A 13,736-nucleotide genomic window follows, 5' to 3' on the forward strand; every position below is an offset into this window, starting at 1 on the left:
GAATGGGTGCTCTTGCGCGCGGATTCATCCACAAGAGAGGCTGTCTGACGTCAATGACTGGAAGGCTCGACCAATGAGCTACCGACATTGACGATACGGGGAGAGGGGAGGGGGTGTAAAGGGAGTAATTTCATTCAGAAAAATGCGGCAACTCTGTCGCCCCTCCCACTGCGGTTCACTCTTGCTCTTGTTTCTTGTAAATAATGACCACCAATAGATCCCTTCCCCTCCAGCACACACAGATTTTCTGAATAAGACCCCGGGGCTGGTTGAATGAGACGATAGTGTTTTGTGTTGGGCAGGGCTCAGAGGTGTGGAGCTGCAGAGTTTAGGGCATGGCGCTGTCCATGGTGCTGAAACGCATCAGGATGAGTCATGGGGAGAGATGTTTTGCAGAGCAACAATAATCTGTAGTTGACTCTTCAAGGGAAAACTATCCACCTAATTGAACGGATAAGGACATAATTGCCCCGTTCCATAGTCAAAACCTACATATATTGTGTCTTGTTATTATTGTTGTTTTTATTGTATTATTGGTATCATTATTTGTATTATTATTACTTGGGGATGAGCAGCCTCAAAATGAATCACAGACTTGAATAAACGCCTCATTTAAAAAAAACGTATCTTTATATCTATATGTATAATAATAATAATTAAATAATAACCCTTAGATAATTTAGAAATCTTATAGGACCGTGCCTGTTCGCATGTGCTAAGATGTGAATGGTGAGGATAAACAAAACCAAGAACAGCAACAATTTACTCTGCCTTATACAGTATCTTAACAGCAGCAGGGGATTCAAGGCTTCCCCGGTTTGATAGTGAGCGTGGGTGCTGCAGGATGGTCTGGGCGTTTGTCTGCGTGGTCGCGCATATCAATACGCTAACGAGATTCCCCCAGAATCTCGTCCTTCTCGAGCCATATTAGGACACACTTCCTGCCAACACAGCCCACCTACGTAATTTAAAGGATCTGAGGCGCAACACTTGTCACCTTCAAAATGTCGAGCAACTTCAGATTTCTCCAAAATTACAGCTGCTTGTCTTACCTGAGGACCTATCCTGGATGTCCAATTTTTCATGGAAGATTTGATAATACAAAAAAATGTAAATCACATAACTAGAGAATATTATAAGGGATATTATTTGTGTCCTTGTGATTTTCACGAATGAAACACATTGTGGTGGATTCCCATATTATATCCTTGCATTAATGTCTTTTATTCAGTTATATATGTATTTGTCCTAATACCAACATATTATGTTGCCACCATTGGCTTTAAAATGCAGCATTAAATACTATTTTTAAGCTGGTGCGTCGATTTTTTTTGCCAGCAGTGGGAGCATCAGTGGAGGAGGAGATCGTGTTCGACGGGGATGCGGAAAATCTCTTTGTGGTTTTTTAGCACGCCCACACACAAAACAGCCACCCGCACCCATGTAGACAATGTGTGAGAGAGCATGTGAGATGTGGGAGGGCATGAGCTACGTCGGTGTGAGTGGAGGAAGTAGTGATGGTGGAATTCATTGCATAAAGCTGAAAACTGTGTCGTGACTCAATGCACTTGATTTTGAAAACTGGCGGCCCGGGCTATGACTCAGTGCACGTCCCAAAGCAACACTTTGCAGTCAGAGCGCTTGCACTTTTTGTTCAGGTGCATTTGCACATCTGTATGCAGGGGTATAGCTGGGAGTTATGGAGCCTAGGGCAGTCTGAAACCCCTTTGGTTGTTTGATTTCCACGTCACCATTCCACAATTTATCAATCAGAAATCAATCAATAGCAATAATAGCCTTGGTCAGACCTTCTGTCTTGGGTCCGAATGCTGTCTATTCCGATCATGTCTTAATAGTTGTGACAGTATTGATTTGTGAACCAATTATTTGTCTGATTTTTCACATTTGCTCTTGTCTCATTTGTGCTTGCAGGGAAAAGTAATGCAGACATTAATGAGTATGTTGTCTAAGTTGTTTGTCGAGTCAATTATTGATTGATTGACAAGTGCTAGGGTAGCACCTCATCACAGTCAATGACACATTTAAGGTGATGCTAGGATACTGACGCACATGCTGTCTGTACGTAGTTGCATGCCAACGTCAGTGTGTGTTTCAAAAGCATTCACACTGCATTATAAATTTAGCTGTCCTAACTGGACTGTATGAGACACATCCCTGATTAAAATGAAGCCCCTGATAGTAATGATATCCTGTCTCAACCAGACATTTTTTTAGCAGATGCCTACTTATAAAATAGTTTGAGCCTTCACAGGAAAAACAGAGCCAAATTGAATTCTGCCACCTTTAATTGACTTGTGAAAGGTCAAATAAAGACTTGACATTCCTTGTCACATTTTTCCTCTCCTCCGCCTTTATAGAGGCCTGGATAGGTGAAAGTATATTGTAGTTCTCTTTAAGAAGAAAAACATCAGACAAAAATAAAATGTTGTGTATCGGAAATGTACTTTACTCATGGTGGTGCTCTATGGTCCACACTGAAATATCTCATATCTTTGGTTCACACATTCATGGTGCTCAGAGGATAAACCTTATTTGAACTCGTTTCTTCTGTCTCCCATGTATCTCTTAAATGATCTTGTGACCCTTCAGATTGATCTTGGGGCCCCAGGTTTGGACCCACTGTCTTAGAACATTCTGTTTGAGAATGTGAGTAGTGTGAAAGGAAAATGCTAAATAATGGTAAAGATCAATTGATTGCAAATATTTGTACGTGAATGTGCAGTTATTCTTCCCATTCATCCCACCATTGTTTATGTGTTTGTAAGGACATATGTGTGAACACTGGTGTGTGTGTGTGTGTGCATGTGTGTGTGCACTGCCGGCCGAAGTAACCAGGTGTCACTCCATTCAAACAGGTGTGTATTTCAGGAGGGTTGAGGTGGGCCAATTGGTTGCCAGGAAACCAGGTTTGGGTGTATTGCTCATGTTACACAGATCTCTGTGTCTCCTGTCTTTCTCTCTGTGTCCCAGCCAGGAGCCATATCTCCATTTGCAACTATTGGATACCTTTTTGAGGACTTACAGAAGATATTTTAATCAAAACCTTTTTGTTGATACTAATTCCTCTCCAAGCACCAAACATCTTCAGCTGTCGTTTGCAGGTGTTGGTGATCTGTGGCTGTCAGGATGCAACAGTTGGTGTCAAAGGTCCTCTTCTCCACACTGCTGATTCTAGCAGTGGTTCCCTCTGTGTACTCACAGTCAGGTATGGGTCCATCCACATGTCTTTCATTTATTGTGTTACTGTGTGACCATCTCAGTGCATTTGGTCAGAAAACTGTTGGTGTGTCTTCCAACACTTGGCATCTGATGTCTCCTTTCCTTGACTGGCTTGTTGCCACCATTTCATCTCCTTCAAGAGTCTTTCCCTGATAACATCTCCTCTTGTTTACCGTAATGATGGCTTATTCTCTAGTTTTTCTCTCAAGCCAACAACAAGTAAAAAAATATGAGAGGTGAATGAGAATCTGCTATCTTTTCTTTGGCATTACTTGACAATGTTGCCTACTTGCTTTTGCCTATCAGACTGGCGGGACGTCTTGCAATAATAAAGCTGTTAAAATGTGTCTGTGGGAAGATAATTGTGCAACCATTTGATTGCCAGTTTTGTCCCTCCTACAGATTGTTCTCAAGCCGAGTCATGTGACCTGTGTGTTGGCGATTCCATGCTCAACCTGACAGGCTGTGTCTGGAGGCTTTGTCCAAATGGTGACACGCACACACGCACACGCACGCGCACACACACACACACACGACATACAGACGCACACACACACCACATACAGACACACACACCCCTGACCTCTGATAGTAATTCAATCATCAAAGCTGCTGTAACATAAGCTTCCCTGGTTTGTACAAGATGACTGAATTATTTAGTATGCCAGGAACGCACACATGAGACACGCGAACTCACTCACACACACACACACACACACACACACACACACACACACACACACACATACACACACATACTAAAAAAATGCTTGTTCTCTCTCGCTCAGGTAATGATACAGGCATGTGTATGACTGATGAGGGTAACTCGGCAGACAACGGCATGAACTGTAGCTGGACTAGAGTGTCTGAATTGTGCTCAGGTAGCAAACAATACACTCCAGAATCAACACAACTTCTTTATCTGCAACCTCAGTAACTGTCATTTCTTGTCACCTTTTTTATTTCCCAGTTGTCGAGACTGTCGCTGATGGAGGAGGTGAAGGTGACTCAGGTAAATTGTATCGACACCATCATCCCCTCCCACCCCCTTCCCTCTCTCTTGCGTCAGACATTCATTATTCCGATAAGAGCTGAGTAAAATGTTCCACAATGCCTATTCAATTCCACCAGGAAAAAAAGCTGACAGTCTTGTCTTTTCCCACCACACACTGCTTTCATGTAGTTTCACTGACTGTAAAGCCATCAGCCTCTTCCTTATCTTACCCTCCAGGTGATGGAAGTAACACCAACTCATCCCCAGAGTTCTCTCAGGCCAAGTTTGACATGTCCAGTTTCATCGGAGGCATCATACTCGTGCTGTGTGTGCAGGCGGGCGGCTTCTTCGCCATGCGCTTCCTCAAATCCAAAGAGCAGAGCACCTACGACCCCATGTGAGTTTGTCCACGTAGGTGTTAGAGAACAGAGAATTTAGCGTGACTGTATTAGTTTAAGTATGTGCATGTAAATGTGAAAGTGTCACTGAGTTAAGGGGCAGTCTGTTGGTGCAACAGCAGCCTCTGGTGGCAGGAGTGATCAACAGCAGGCGATGTACAGCGGGATTCCCCTTTAACGCCCCTCTAGATTGTATTTTGATTCTGATCACGAACCCCATCTGTCCACATCAAAATTATGCCTGTCTTCATACAGAGAGCAGCCACAATGAAGACAAGATGTCTGAAGGGCAAACAGGCGAGGCTGGAGGACAGCAGAGCAGTGACGCATCGACTTCTGACGGCAAGAGTGTTTCCCCCCCCCCCCCCCGAGGTCCTGTCACTAATTTGTGTATACCCCTGCGGGATGGGTGTGTTTATAAGAGGACATGTTTTCTCAGAATATCACATTGTGTAACGAGTGTCTCTGCATGTGCTCACTGTGTTTGTATAGTATTTATATTCTGGAGACATTTTGGCTGTATTCATACAATCAGAGAAATGAGAAACAAAAAGGCTCTCACCTTTGTGACTAAACCCACCATCAATTTTCACCACAAGAACATGTTGAGCGTTTGTTCTCTTACAAACAACAAGCAACTATCCAGTGAGCTGTTTCAACTGTGTAAATAGTACAGTGTGGTTGTGGGAAAGAGCGATACAATCCCAATGTAGACAGTAGGTCATAACAGTCAAGGTCACTTAGACCTTTTTCAAAAATCCTAAAATAAACCAAAATGAGACTCTGAATGACTTTGTTTATCATCTCAGAGGACATGTATGTTTCATGTGGAGCGGCATAACTTTATAGTGTTTTATTGAAACCAAAAATGCTACTATTTATGTATATTATATCTTTAATTTATTTACTTGCAGTGAGTTAAATAATTTAACTGTGGACCCTAAGGAAACATCTCTTGGAGATGTCCTAGACCCCACCTTTGGCAACATTTATACTAGATTATCTAAGCAATAGTAGTAGCAGAATGTATACTTACAACATTGAGCACTTCTCCTTTGATTTGTGAGTGTTTTTGTTTTGACTTGTCAACAGCTCAGAGTCTTTTTTATAAACTCAATTTCATGGAGGAGATTTCTGTTTTGACTGCTCATATTTATATCATATACATAGCAGCTTTAACCCTTTAATAACAGTTCAAAGAGATGTGATGTGACCCTGTTTACTTATGGTAATGCTGGTTAAGTTTAAAATTAACTTATTTTTTTTGTGATGCCATTCGCGTGAAAATACTTAAATAGGCTGGCAGCCTGAATAAACTAAGAATAAATACTTGTTTCTTTGTGTGTGTGTGCTTTTTTGCATTCAAATGAGGAGTTGGTAATTGGTGTAAGAGATTGTACAGTATATGCTGAGTGCATATTTACCCATACCAGCAGAGTGAGTGAACTGATTCTGCTGTAATTTGGGTGTGACCATACTCAGACAGTCAGTATCCGCTATAAGAATCACCTACTAATCCTTACATGTATGAGTGTCGGTAGGGATCCCAGCATGCCGCAGGGACAGAGAGCTGATGGAGGCCTAGGGGAGCAGCAGGATGGCTGGTTGAATGCACCAAGCGCTGTCTGAGCCAGGACCTACGCAGGCTTGAATAAGCTCACACAAAAAAGTTTCCCAACTGGGCAGTGTGTGGCTGTCATCCAAGTTTGTTGACAAAGGACGGGACTGAATACAGGTCTTTTACACTCTGAATGCACCCTCCCCCAACACACACAAATACATTTCCAACGAGAAAAAGGGAACACACACGTTGTCACACTAAAGTTGAGGCAGGCCTCACGTGCTGCTGGCTGTACTCCCTTTAAAACACGCATAGATCTGCGTGATGTTTGCATATGCGTGCATATGTGTGTGTGTAGAAGGCTACAGTAGGTGCAGCAGCAGCCTCAGTGTTTGGGCAAATGTGTGTTAAGCGGGTGTGGACAGCTACAAGGAGGAGAACTATTTCCCACCTCCACCCTGCCATTTGGTAAAATATCGGTGTGTGTGTGTGTGTGTGTGTGTGAGAGTGTGTGAGTCATATCATACGTTCAAACAAACACACCGTATCAATCTATCAATCTTAAACACACATGCACGCACAGTTTTAAGCAACTTTGTTCCGCCCACTGCTCGCCTCCCAGCTGACTGCAGCCTCTGTGCGGAGTAACCCCGGAGGGCGTGTTCACTCCGTTTACTCTGCACAGACCTCGAAACACACCGCGCTCTGGACAACTTTTCACTTAACCTTTCACAGACGGAAGTGTCGGAGGCTCTCAAGTAAGGTAACACAAGCTTGGGCTTCTTTTTTATGTTTCGCTGTGTGTATTTACTGAAAGTGAGACAGGTGAGTGTAACTTGACCCAAAAGGGGAAACGTGGCGACAGGTGTCCTCTCTCTCGCGCTGTTCAGGATGAGGAAACTGCTGTTTTTTTTTTTTTTACAGAAAGTTCATGTAAATGGTCATGACCACAAACTTCAATACAATTTTATTATCACAGCAACTATTTAATCATTGTATATGAGAACATAAATTCTTATTATTATGAGAAACCTACACCTCATGTCATCTACTACACACTCTAATAACATAAATTGTATTCTTTCTGTGTTTGTTTAGGTGTCATGCTGTGAAAGCTGTGTTGCACTTTCATATGAACTTGTTTGCCAAACTCACAAGGAGGATCGCATTGCGCATGCGTTAATTACTTGGAGGTAACTTGCCTCGGGGCAGCGGCCACATGCACACGTACACATGTACAGACAAAAATGATCATATTGTGGTGCAGCAGGTTAGTCAATATATAGACGTTTACTTTCCTCCTTTTTAACATCATTATCCTCAGTGAAATACAGTGACATAACTATGATAAAGAGCATATTTAAATGTAATTAGAGATGAATGTCTGTTTGTCTAAGGATTGTGGTTTTGCCTCTCACTCAGGGATGGAGGAGGAGCAGGTTGACTCTTCTCTTGACCTGAGCCACCTGACAGAAGAGGAGCAGTCCAGCATCCTGCAGGTCTTACAGCGTGACTTGGATTTGCGTCATCTTGATGAAGGACGTGTAAGGTCAGAGGTGACTGTTTATCCTTTTTAGACCAGTTTTGTCCAGTGATTAGCTCTAACACTCAGACAGGTGACAAATCAAGAAAAAGCTATGTCAACTGTCTCAATGGTATAGATGGACTATATAAATCTCTACACCATTCTTAATAATATTATTTTTCCTTTATGTTGGTGTTTTTGTGGGTTGAAATCTGGGGACTATTTATCATTTTTATACTTGTGAAACCCTTCAGTGAGTTATTGATCGCTGGTCACTACCACATGCTCAGAGAGCCCCATATCTCTGACTTGTTGTCTCTTGTTTGTGATGATTGTGTTTATTAATCTTCAAATGGGGGCCTCAGCTGACAACAAAATTGTATTGCTATGTTAAAGTTTTTTTTTTTTATGAATCGATTCATTGTTTAGTCTCATCACAATTTCCTAGAGTCAAAAATATGGAACAAATGCTCACATTTGCTTTGCATTTTTGCTTGATAATTGACTTATACAATGAAAAAAATGTTTCCAATGAGTTTTCTGTGAAAATGATAAACTTGTTTCAGCTCTTCTATCAGGCTGTCGAACGTATCAAAGAAAAATGTACATGTTGTTGATGTAAATAGAAACTTTCCAAGCTAAATTTAGTTTTTTTATTAGTAGAATGGACAGGTCTTTGTATTTAATTTGCATGACAGAAGTGACGACAGTGACTGTTTACTTTTTGTTGGAGGCCGACGTCGGCTGACTTTTGCATATATTAGTTTGTGTTTGTTTGCTGTTTAACTTGGCCCCAATCAACGCTGCAGGGTCCTCCAGGAGACAGAGAACGATCCGTCACGTTTGCGCATCCTGTCCGGAGCATGGTTCAGCGACGAGAGCGGCAAACGCCATCGCAACCGGCCGTCGGGCTGCACGCTCGTCCACGCCACCATACGCCACAGGAAGACCAAGAACAGAGGTCGGTTTTTAAGCTACTGCAGTGTTACTCTTACAGGCCTGTGGAGCTGTTTTCTTGCTGTTAGAGGGACATCCCATTGATGGTTCTGTGTGTGTTGCCATGGTAACAGATGTGCCCCTGCCTGGACTATTCGATGGAGAGAGAGCGGAAACCTCCCGGAACATTAACAGTTCTCCCGAGGCAGAGAGAAGACTGACGGACAGCAAAGAAGAGGAGAGTGGAGGGTTAGTCACAGAAACATCTTCTCAATTTTGTAACATTTGTGTGGAGCTCTGTTTTCCAATATCTTATTTGTGTTTTTCAGGAGTGAAGGAAGTTTTAAACCTGTACCCGCACCCAGAAAAAACAGTCCTACAGCACAGGTCTGTGTGCGCATGCTTGTTTACGTAGTCAATACTTGAAATACAAATCGTCTAATTATTAACAATCATCTTCAATTCCAGGGTCTCCAGCATCCAAATAGTTTCTCTTCATCCAAAGGTATGGAAGTGTGTCTCTCTGTCTCTGTTTTGCCTCTCTCTTACTGTTGTTATTAAGTCATTCTCAATGCATTCGTCTCATAGAGTGCGAAAGGAGAAGTAATGGCCACTCAGAGGAACCTGAGGTGAATTTTTTACATTTCTAAATCAATCACACATTTTGCCCTTTTTTTAATGGTAGAGTGGTTGATGATCGTTAGTGACGCTGTGTGTGTGTGTGTGTGTGTGTGTGTGTGTGTGTGTGTGTGTGTGTGTGTGTTTTAGGAAGACTTTGGCAGTCACAACGGGGACACCGAGTCTCTGAGCAGCTGCCTGACAGAGCTGGAACCAGCCTCTCTGAAATCCGGCAGCTCCACCGGCAGCCTTCATTCGGGCTACACGGTACACACACACACAGATTCGTGCAGCCACACACAAGCACTTTTGATTAATTGGCTATCCAGCGACGCAGGATGAGTCAGCTGCAGACAATGTCGTAGGAGCTGATCTCTGTTCTGCGTGTGTTATAGCTCAGTGGAAGCATGATGAGTCTGTTCAGCTCAGGCGATTTTGGAGTGGTGGAGGTGAGGGGCCGTATCCAATTCTCATTGGTTTACGACACCCAGAAGGAGGAGCTGCAAGTCAAAGTGTATCGCTGCGAGGAAATCGCTTCAGCACGCAAGGATCGCTCTGACCCGTAAGTGACAGTGAATGTGCATCTTGCAGCAACAATGTCACATACAGAATCAGGCAAAAATGTCTATATGTGTGTGTTTTTCACAGATACGTTAAAACCTATCTCTTGCCAGACAAGTCGAATCACAGTAAGAAGAAAACTGCAGTGAAGAAGAAGACACTAAACCCAGTCTATGATCAGACGCTCCGAGTGAGACACTCTCTCATTTACACATCACGATAAGTTACAGAAATCCCCATATGTCCTTCAGCTCTCTCTCATAAGTACATGTTACGCTCTGACCTGCATCTGCCTCTTCCCTCCTTCCATGTGCTGCCTGCCTGATTCTGGCTCTTATTTTGTAGTATAAAGTGCGGGTCGGAGAGCTGCGGAGCCGGACCCTGAACCTGTCAGTGTGGCACGCCGAGCCCCTGGGCAAAAACGTGTTCCTGGGTGAGGTGGAGGTGTCTCTGGGCCTCTGGGACTGGACGTGCTCTCTGCCACAGTGGCAGGACCTGCAACCACGGGTAGGGAAGAGCGGTCGTAGAGGATTTGCCTTCAAATACACAGTCATGTAAAGTAACGTGAATTAGCATGCGAGCATGAATCCTCCTTGACCAATATTTATTATTTCAAATATTTACTCCTCTATATTTGTTTAGTAGTGTGTGCATGTGTAACTGCAGTTCGGCAGCTTTGTTGGGAGTACAAAGAGTGTCTTGTGTCTGGAAGAGCTGAAGGGAGAGGAAGACATGCTGTGAATTTCAACTAAGGTTTTATGTAACCGTAATCTTTTCCTGCTTCCACACGTCTGCCTCCCTCTCCCTTGCTTTTTCTTTCTCTCGCTTCCTGTGCCTTGTTCTCTTTTCTCACCCCCATCGCAGATTAATTTGAATCCAGACTCCATTAGCAGCCGTGGGCTCATCTTGCTCTCTATTAAGTTCGTCCCAGACGGATCTGAGGGTGAGCAGAGCACATACATAATAGATAAAAGTTATGTCCCACAGTAATCACGTGCGTCTCATACGTTGTGTGTTTTAAGGTGGTGGACTGCCTCTGACAGGAGAGGTTCACATCTGGCTTCGGGAGGCTCAAGGTCTCCTGGCTAACAAAGGGGGGGCAATAGACTCCTTTGTCAGAAGGTGTGTCAGCTCTGCAACATGTTACCTGATATATTGCCATCAGTTATCTATCATGGCAGTTTTCATAGCAGTTCATTTTGTAGAAAATTATTGGTGGAACAGGACATTCAATTAGTTTGAATTCTCCACCTTCACATGTGTGTTTCTGACTATTGGTTATTTTATGACTAAAGGTTTTAACACACATACTGTCCTGCATACTGCAGAAGCATAGCCAATTTTTTTATATATATATATATATATATATATATATATATCTCTCTCTCTCTGTATCTATCTATCTATCAATCAATCAATCCTGGTTCGAACCTGAATTTAATTGTCTCATAATCCTAATCTCCCATCAAGCTTCATACTCCCAGACGCCAGTCGGCAGAGCAGTCAGAAAACTCGGGTGGTGAAGCGCTCCATCAGCCCGACCTTCAACCACACCATGGTCTACGATGGCTTCCACTCCAGCGACCTGAGAGAGGCATGCGCTGAGCTGACCGTCTGGCACCGCGAAGGTTTGAAGCCGCACGTCCTAGGAGGGATTCGTCTGAGCTGTGGAACTGGTGGGTGTCTTTAAACTAAATGACATCCACATTTATTCACGCTCAAAATCACACAGATGCTTTTGTTTCTGCAGATATTGATACCATGTGTGTGGGTGTTAGAGTATCAGCATACGAAAGTGAACATTTTGACAGATTGGTCATTTGTTGGGGCTCTTCCCAGTCTCAGTGAAGTGTTCTGTGATGGATGGCACAATAAGCGACCAGATAGGGGAACAATGCTCCTATCTTTACCTTGTTCTCAAAGTATGGGTGATTAGGGATCGTGTTTGTTCCCCTGTGGAGCCTGGTCTGTACGGAGAATTGTATCTTATCTCTTATCAGGTCACTCTCAGTTCCGGCTGTTGTTGGCAGTGTGCATTTTAAATTAACTTCCTCATGTTTATCTTGGGCTAACTTCTATAAGTCAATACGTGACTGTAGACTCAGTATGACTAAAAGTTTGTACGGTGATGAATACATCTTGAGCATCTCCTGAGCTGTGATCAGAGATTTGATGCTATCTCATGGGTCCCTTGACATTTCTTAGGCTTCAGCAGTGTCTGTGTCAGGGGATAAGACATTGTGGTGTTTTGGAGTGGTGGGGTGGTGACAGTATTCCCATCCAGTGCTTCACATTGCATTGCATTTTGTCCAGTTGGCATTTCAGGCATTTCAGATGGTCTTGTCATCAGAGCGGGGTCATTTCTAGGTTACCAGTGTCACTGTGTATGCTAAATATGAAGAGATGCACCATTCCTTGGTGTGTGGTTTGTGGTGAGGATTTCTGTGGTAATGTCTTTGACATAAATAATGAATATTGGTGTTTTTTTTTTTTTTAATGGCAGGTCAGAGTTATGGGGAGGCTGTCAGCTGGATGGACTCCACGGAAGAGGAGGCCGCTGTGTGGACCTCCATGATTGAAAACCCAAACCACTGGGTGGACGCAACACTGTCAATCAGAACCAACCTTGCACAGCGGTCCGTGTGACTCAGACACACCTTGCACACAAACACTCGTTCAAATAATCGTTGGACTGAAAGGACACCCTCGGCACATCAGCACATATCTCTGGCACAATTTCTGTTTTTCAAATACACAATACACACACAAACACAAACAGGAATAAGTAGTGGTGCAGTATTGTGAATTAATGGCGTTGATCATAAATTTAAAATGTTTTATTTGTATGTTTTTGGTTCAGTCTGTTTTATCTGACAAGTGTTGTAATCCATTGTAGTTTATGAATTAAATATCAAACCTGAACTGATGCATCACCCAGTGTTCTTCTTCACTTACCAAATTAAAATTTGATAGATCATTTAAAGAAACTAGTAACCATGTATTTAAGTTTTTTCCCCAGACATGTTAAACTCTTTGGAACATTCCAGAAAAATATACCTATTCACTTTAACCCACTTCAACAACCTTGTATTCTGATTATTCCGACAGTTGTAATTGTTAGATTTTCAGGTGTCATTACTATAATTTGATAGTACAGAAAAGGCCTGCAGTTGCATGTATTCATTTTCCCCTTTTAATGGATTACCTGACTACCACCTTGTGGTCAGATGTTATAATTACTCTAAATACTTTAAAGGCAAATTACAGAAGAGACAATGAAGACTAAGGTCAAGAGCACAAGAAGAGAAGACTACGTCCTGAAATGTAACCTCGCTTTTTAACAACAAAACAAACTGTTCTACACCTCCATCCTCCCATTCATCATCGACAGGCAGTGGAGTACGGCATTTACCAGAAGGGTCTGAACTCCTGTCCGGCAGATGGCGATCTCAACATTCAAGCTTCAACATGGAATGAGACCGGAAGTGGAGCCCTTTGAAAATAAAGTGTTTTGGATCTGGCGTTTTAAGGCTTTAACCGTTGTAATTCCTGAATGTACAAGTTACTACTTTTTGACGCCAGACCAGACCATGCTATGCTGTGCTTATTCAAAGTAATGCTTAGTGTTATGTTAATACATCTTGAGTCATGAGAGATCTGAAACGTTATGTATTTACATCAACACGAGCCTCTAGGGAGAGAATAATCCGTTCTTGATCGGAGAGGGACCCCTCAATGTGCCCGATAAAGGGTCACTCTTCGGATCCTGTATTTTTATCTGCTGATTTTATTGTTATTTTCTAATTTGAGGTAACCAGAACACTGTAGAATAAGTGGCAATTAATGTGGAGCCTTTGCCTTGCAGTTGCTTACTTTACCCAGTCAGTTACGTGGTTATAGCTA

The 13,736-nt window shown here is 42.8% G+C and overlaps 2 protein-coding genes across 4 annotated transcripts; both read left to right on the forward strand.

The window, feature by feature from the left end:
• The first annotated feature begins 2,997 nt into the window (after positions 1 to 2,997).
• Positions 2,998 to 4,964, forward strand: cd164l2 (CD164 sialomucin-like 2). The gene is made up of 6 exons (XM_031853640.1): positions 2,998 to 3,226; positions 3,643 to 3,729; positions 4,029 to 4,121; positions 4,211 to 4,252; positions 4,472 to 4,631; positions 4,888 to 4,964. Exons 1-6 carry the CDS (start codon positions 3,148 to 3,150, stop codon positions 4,901 to 4,903), a joined length of 477 nt encoding a protein of 158 aa, XP_031709500.1. The 5' UTR covers positions 2,998 to 3,147; the 3' UTR covers positions 4,904 to 4,964.
• A 1,872-nt stretch (positions 4,965 to 6,836) lies between these two features.
• sytl1 (synaptotagmin-like 1) lies at positions 6,837 to 12,759 on the forward strand. 3 transcript variants are annotated; one of them, XM_031854375.1, is made up of 16 exons: positions 6,837 to 6,956; positions 7,292 to 7,386; positions 7,616 to 7,742; positions 8,528 to 8,679; positions 8,789 to 8,903; positions 8,984 to 9,041; positions 9,123 to 9,159; positions 9,243 to 9,283; positions 9,423 to 9,539; positions 9,668 to 9,834; positions 9,921 to 10,023; positions 10,179 to 10,340; positions 10,698 to 10,776; positions 10,856 to 10,955; positions 11,304 to 11,509; positions 12,337 to 12,759. In XM_031854375.1, exons 3-16 carry the CDS (start codon positions 7,618 to 7,620, stop codon positions 12,477 to 12,479), a joined length of 1,605 nt encoding a protein of 534 aa, XP_031710235.1. In that variant the 5' UTR covers positions 6,837 to 6,956; positions 7,292 to 7,386; positions 7,616 to 7,617; the 3' UTR covers positions 12,480 to 12,759. The 3 variants fall into 3 exon arrangements, with proteins under 3 accessions (XP_031710235.1, XP_031710236.1, XP_031710237.1); XM_031854376.1 differs by having other exon boundaries at positions 6,837 to 6,951; XM_031854377.1 differs by lacking the exons at positions 6,837 to 6,956; positions 7,292 to 7,386 and adding an exon at positions 7,387 to 7,463.
• Positions 12,760 to 13,736: the final 977 nt, after the last annotated feature.

Source organism: Anarrhichthys ocellatus, unplaced genomic scaffold (assembly GCF_004355925.1).
Source record: "Anarrhichthys ocellatus isolate YVR2014 unplaced genomic scaffold, GSC_Weel_1.0 scaffold14, whole genome shotgun sequence".
In the NCBI taxonomy this organism is placed as follows: Eukaryota; Metazoa; Chordata; class Actinopteri; order Perciformes; family Anarhichadidae; genus Anarrhichthys; species Anarrhichthys ocellatus.

Excerpts from the sequence above, each read along its gene's own strand:
- cd164l2 (XM_031853640.1), top strand. The coding sequence starts at position 3,148 with ATGCAACAGTTGGTGTCAAAGGTCCTCTTCTCCACACTGCTGATTCTA. Across the intron at positions 3,227-3,642 it reads CTCTGTGTACTCACAGTCAG|ATTGTTCTCAAGCCGAGTCA; the intron begins GTATGGGTCCAT and ends TCCCTCCTACAG. Across the intron at positions 3,730-4,028 it reads CTGGAGGCTTTGTCCAAATG|GTAATGATACAGGCATGTGT; the intron begins GTGACACGCACA and ends TCTCTCGCTCAG.
- sytl1 (XM_031854375.1), top strand. The coding sequence starts at position 7,618 with ATGGAGGAGGAGCAGGTTGACTCTTCTCTTGACCTGAGCCACCTGACA. Across the intron at positions 7,743-8,527 it reads CTTGATGAAGGACGTGTAAG|GGTCCTCCAGGAGACAGAGA; the intron begins GTCAGAGGTGAC and ends TCAACGCTGCAG. Across the intron at positions 8,904-8,983 it reads AAAGAAGAGGAGAGTGGAGG|GAGTGAAGGAAGTTTTAAAC; the intron begins GTTAGTCACAGA and ends TGTGTTTTTCAG.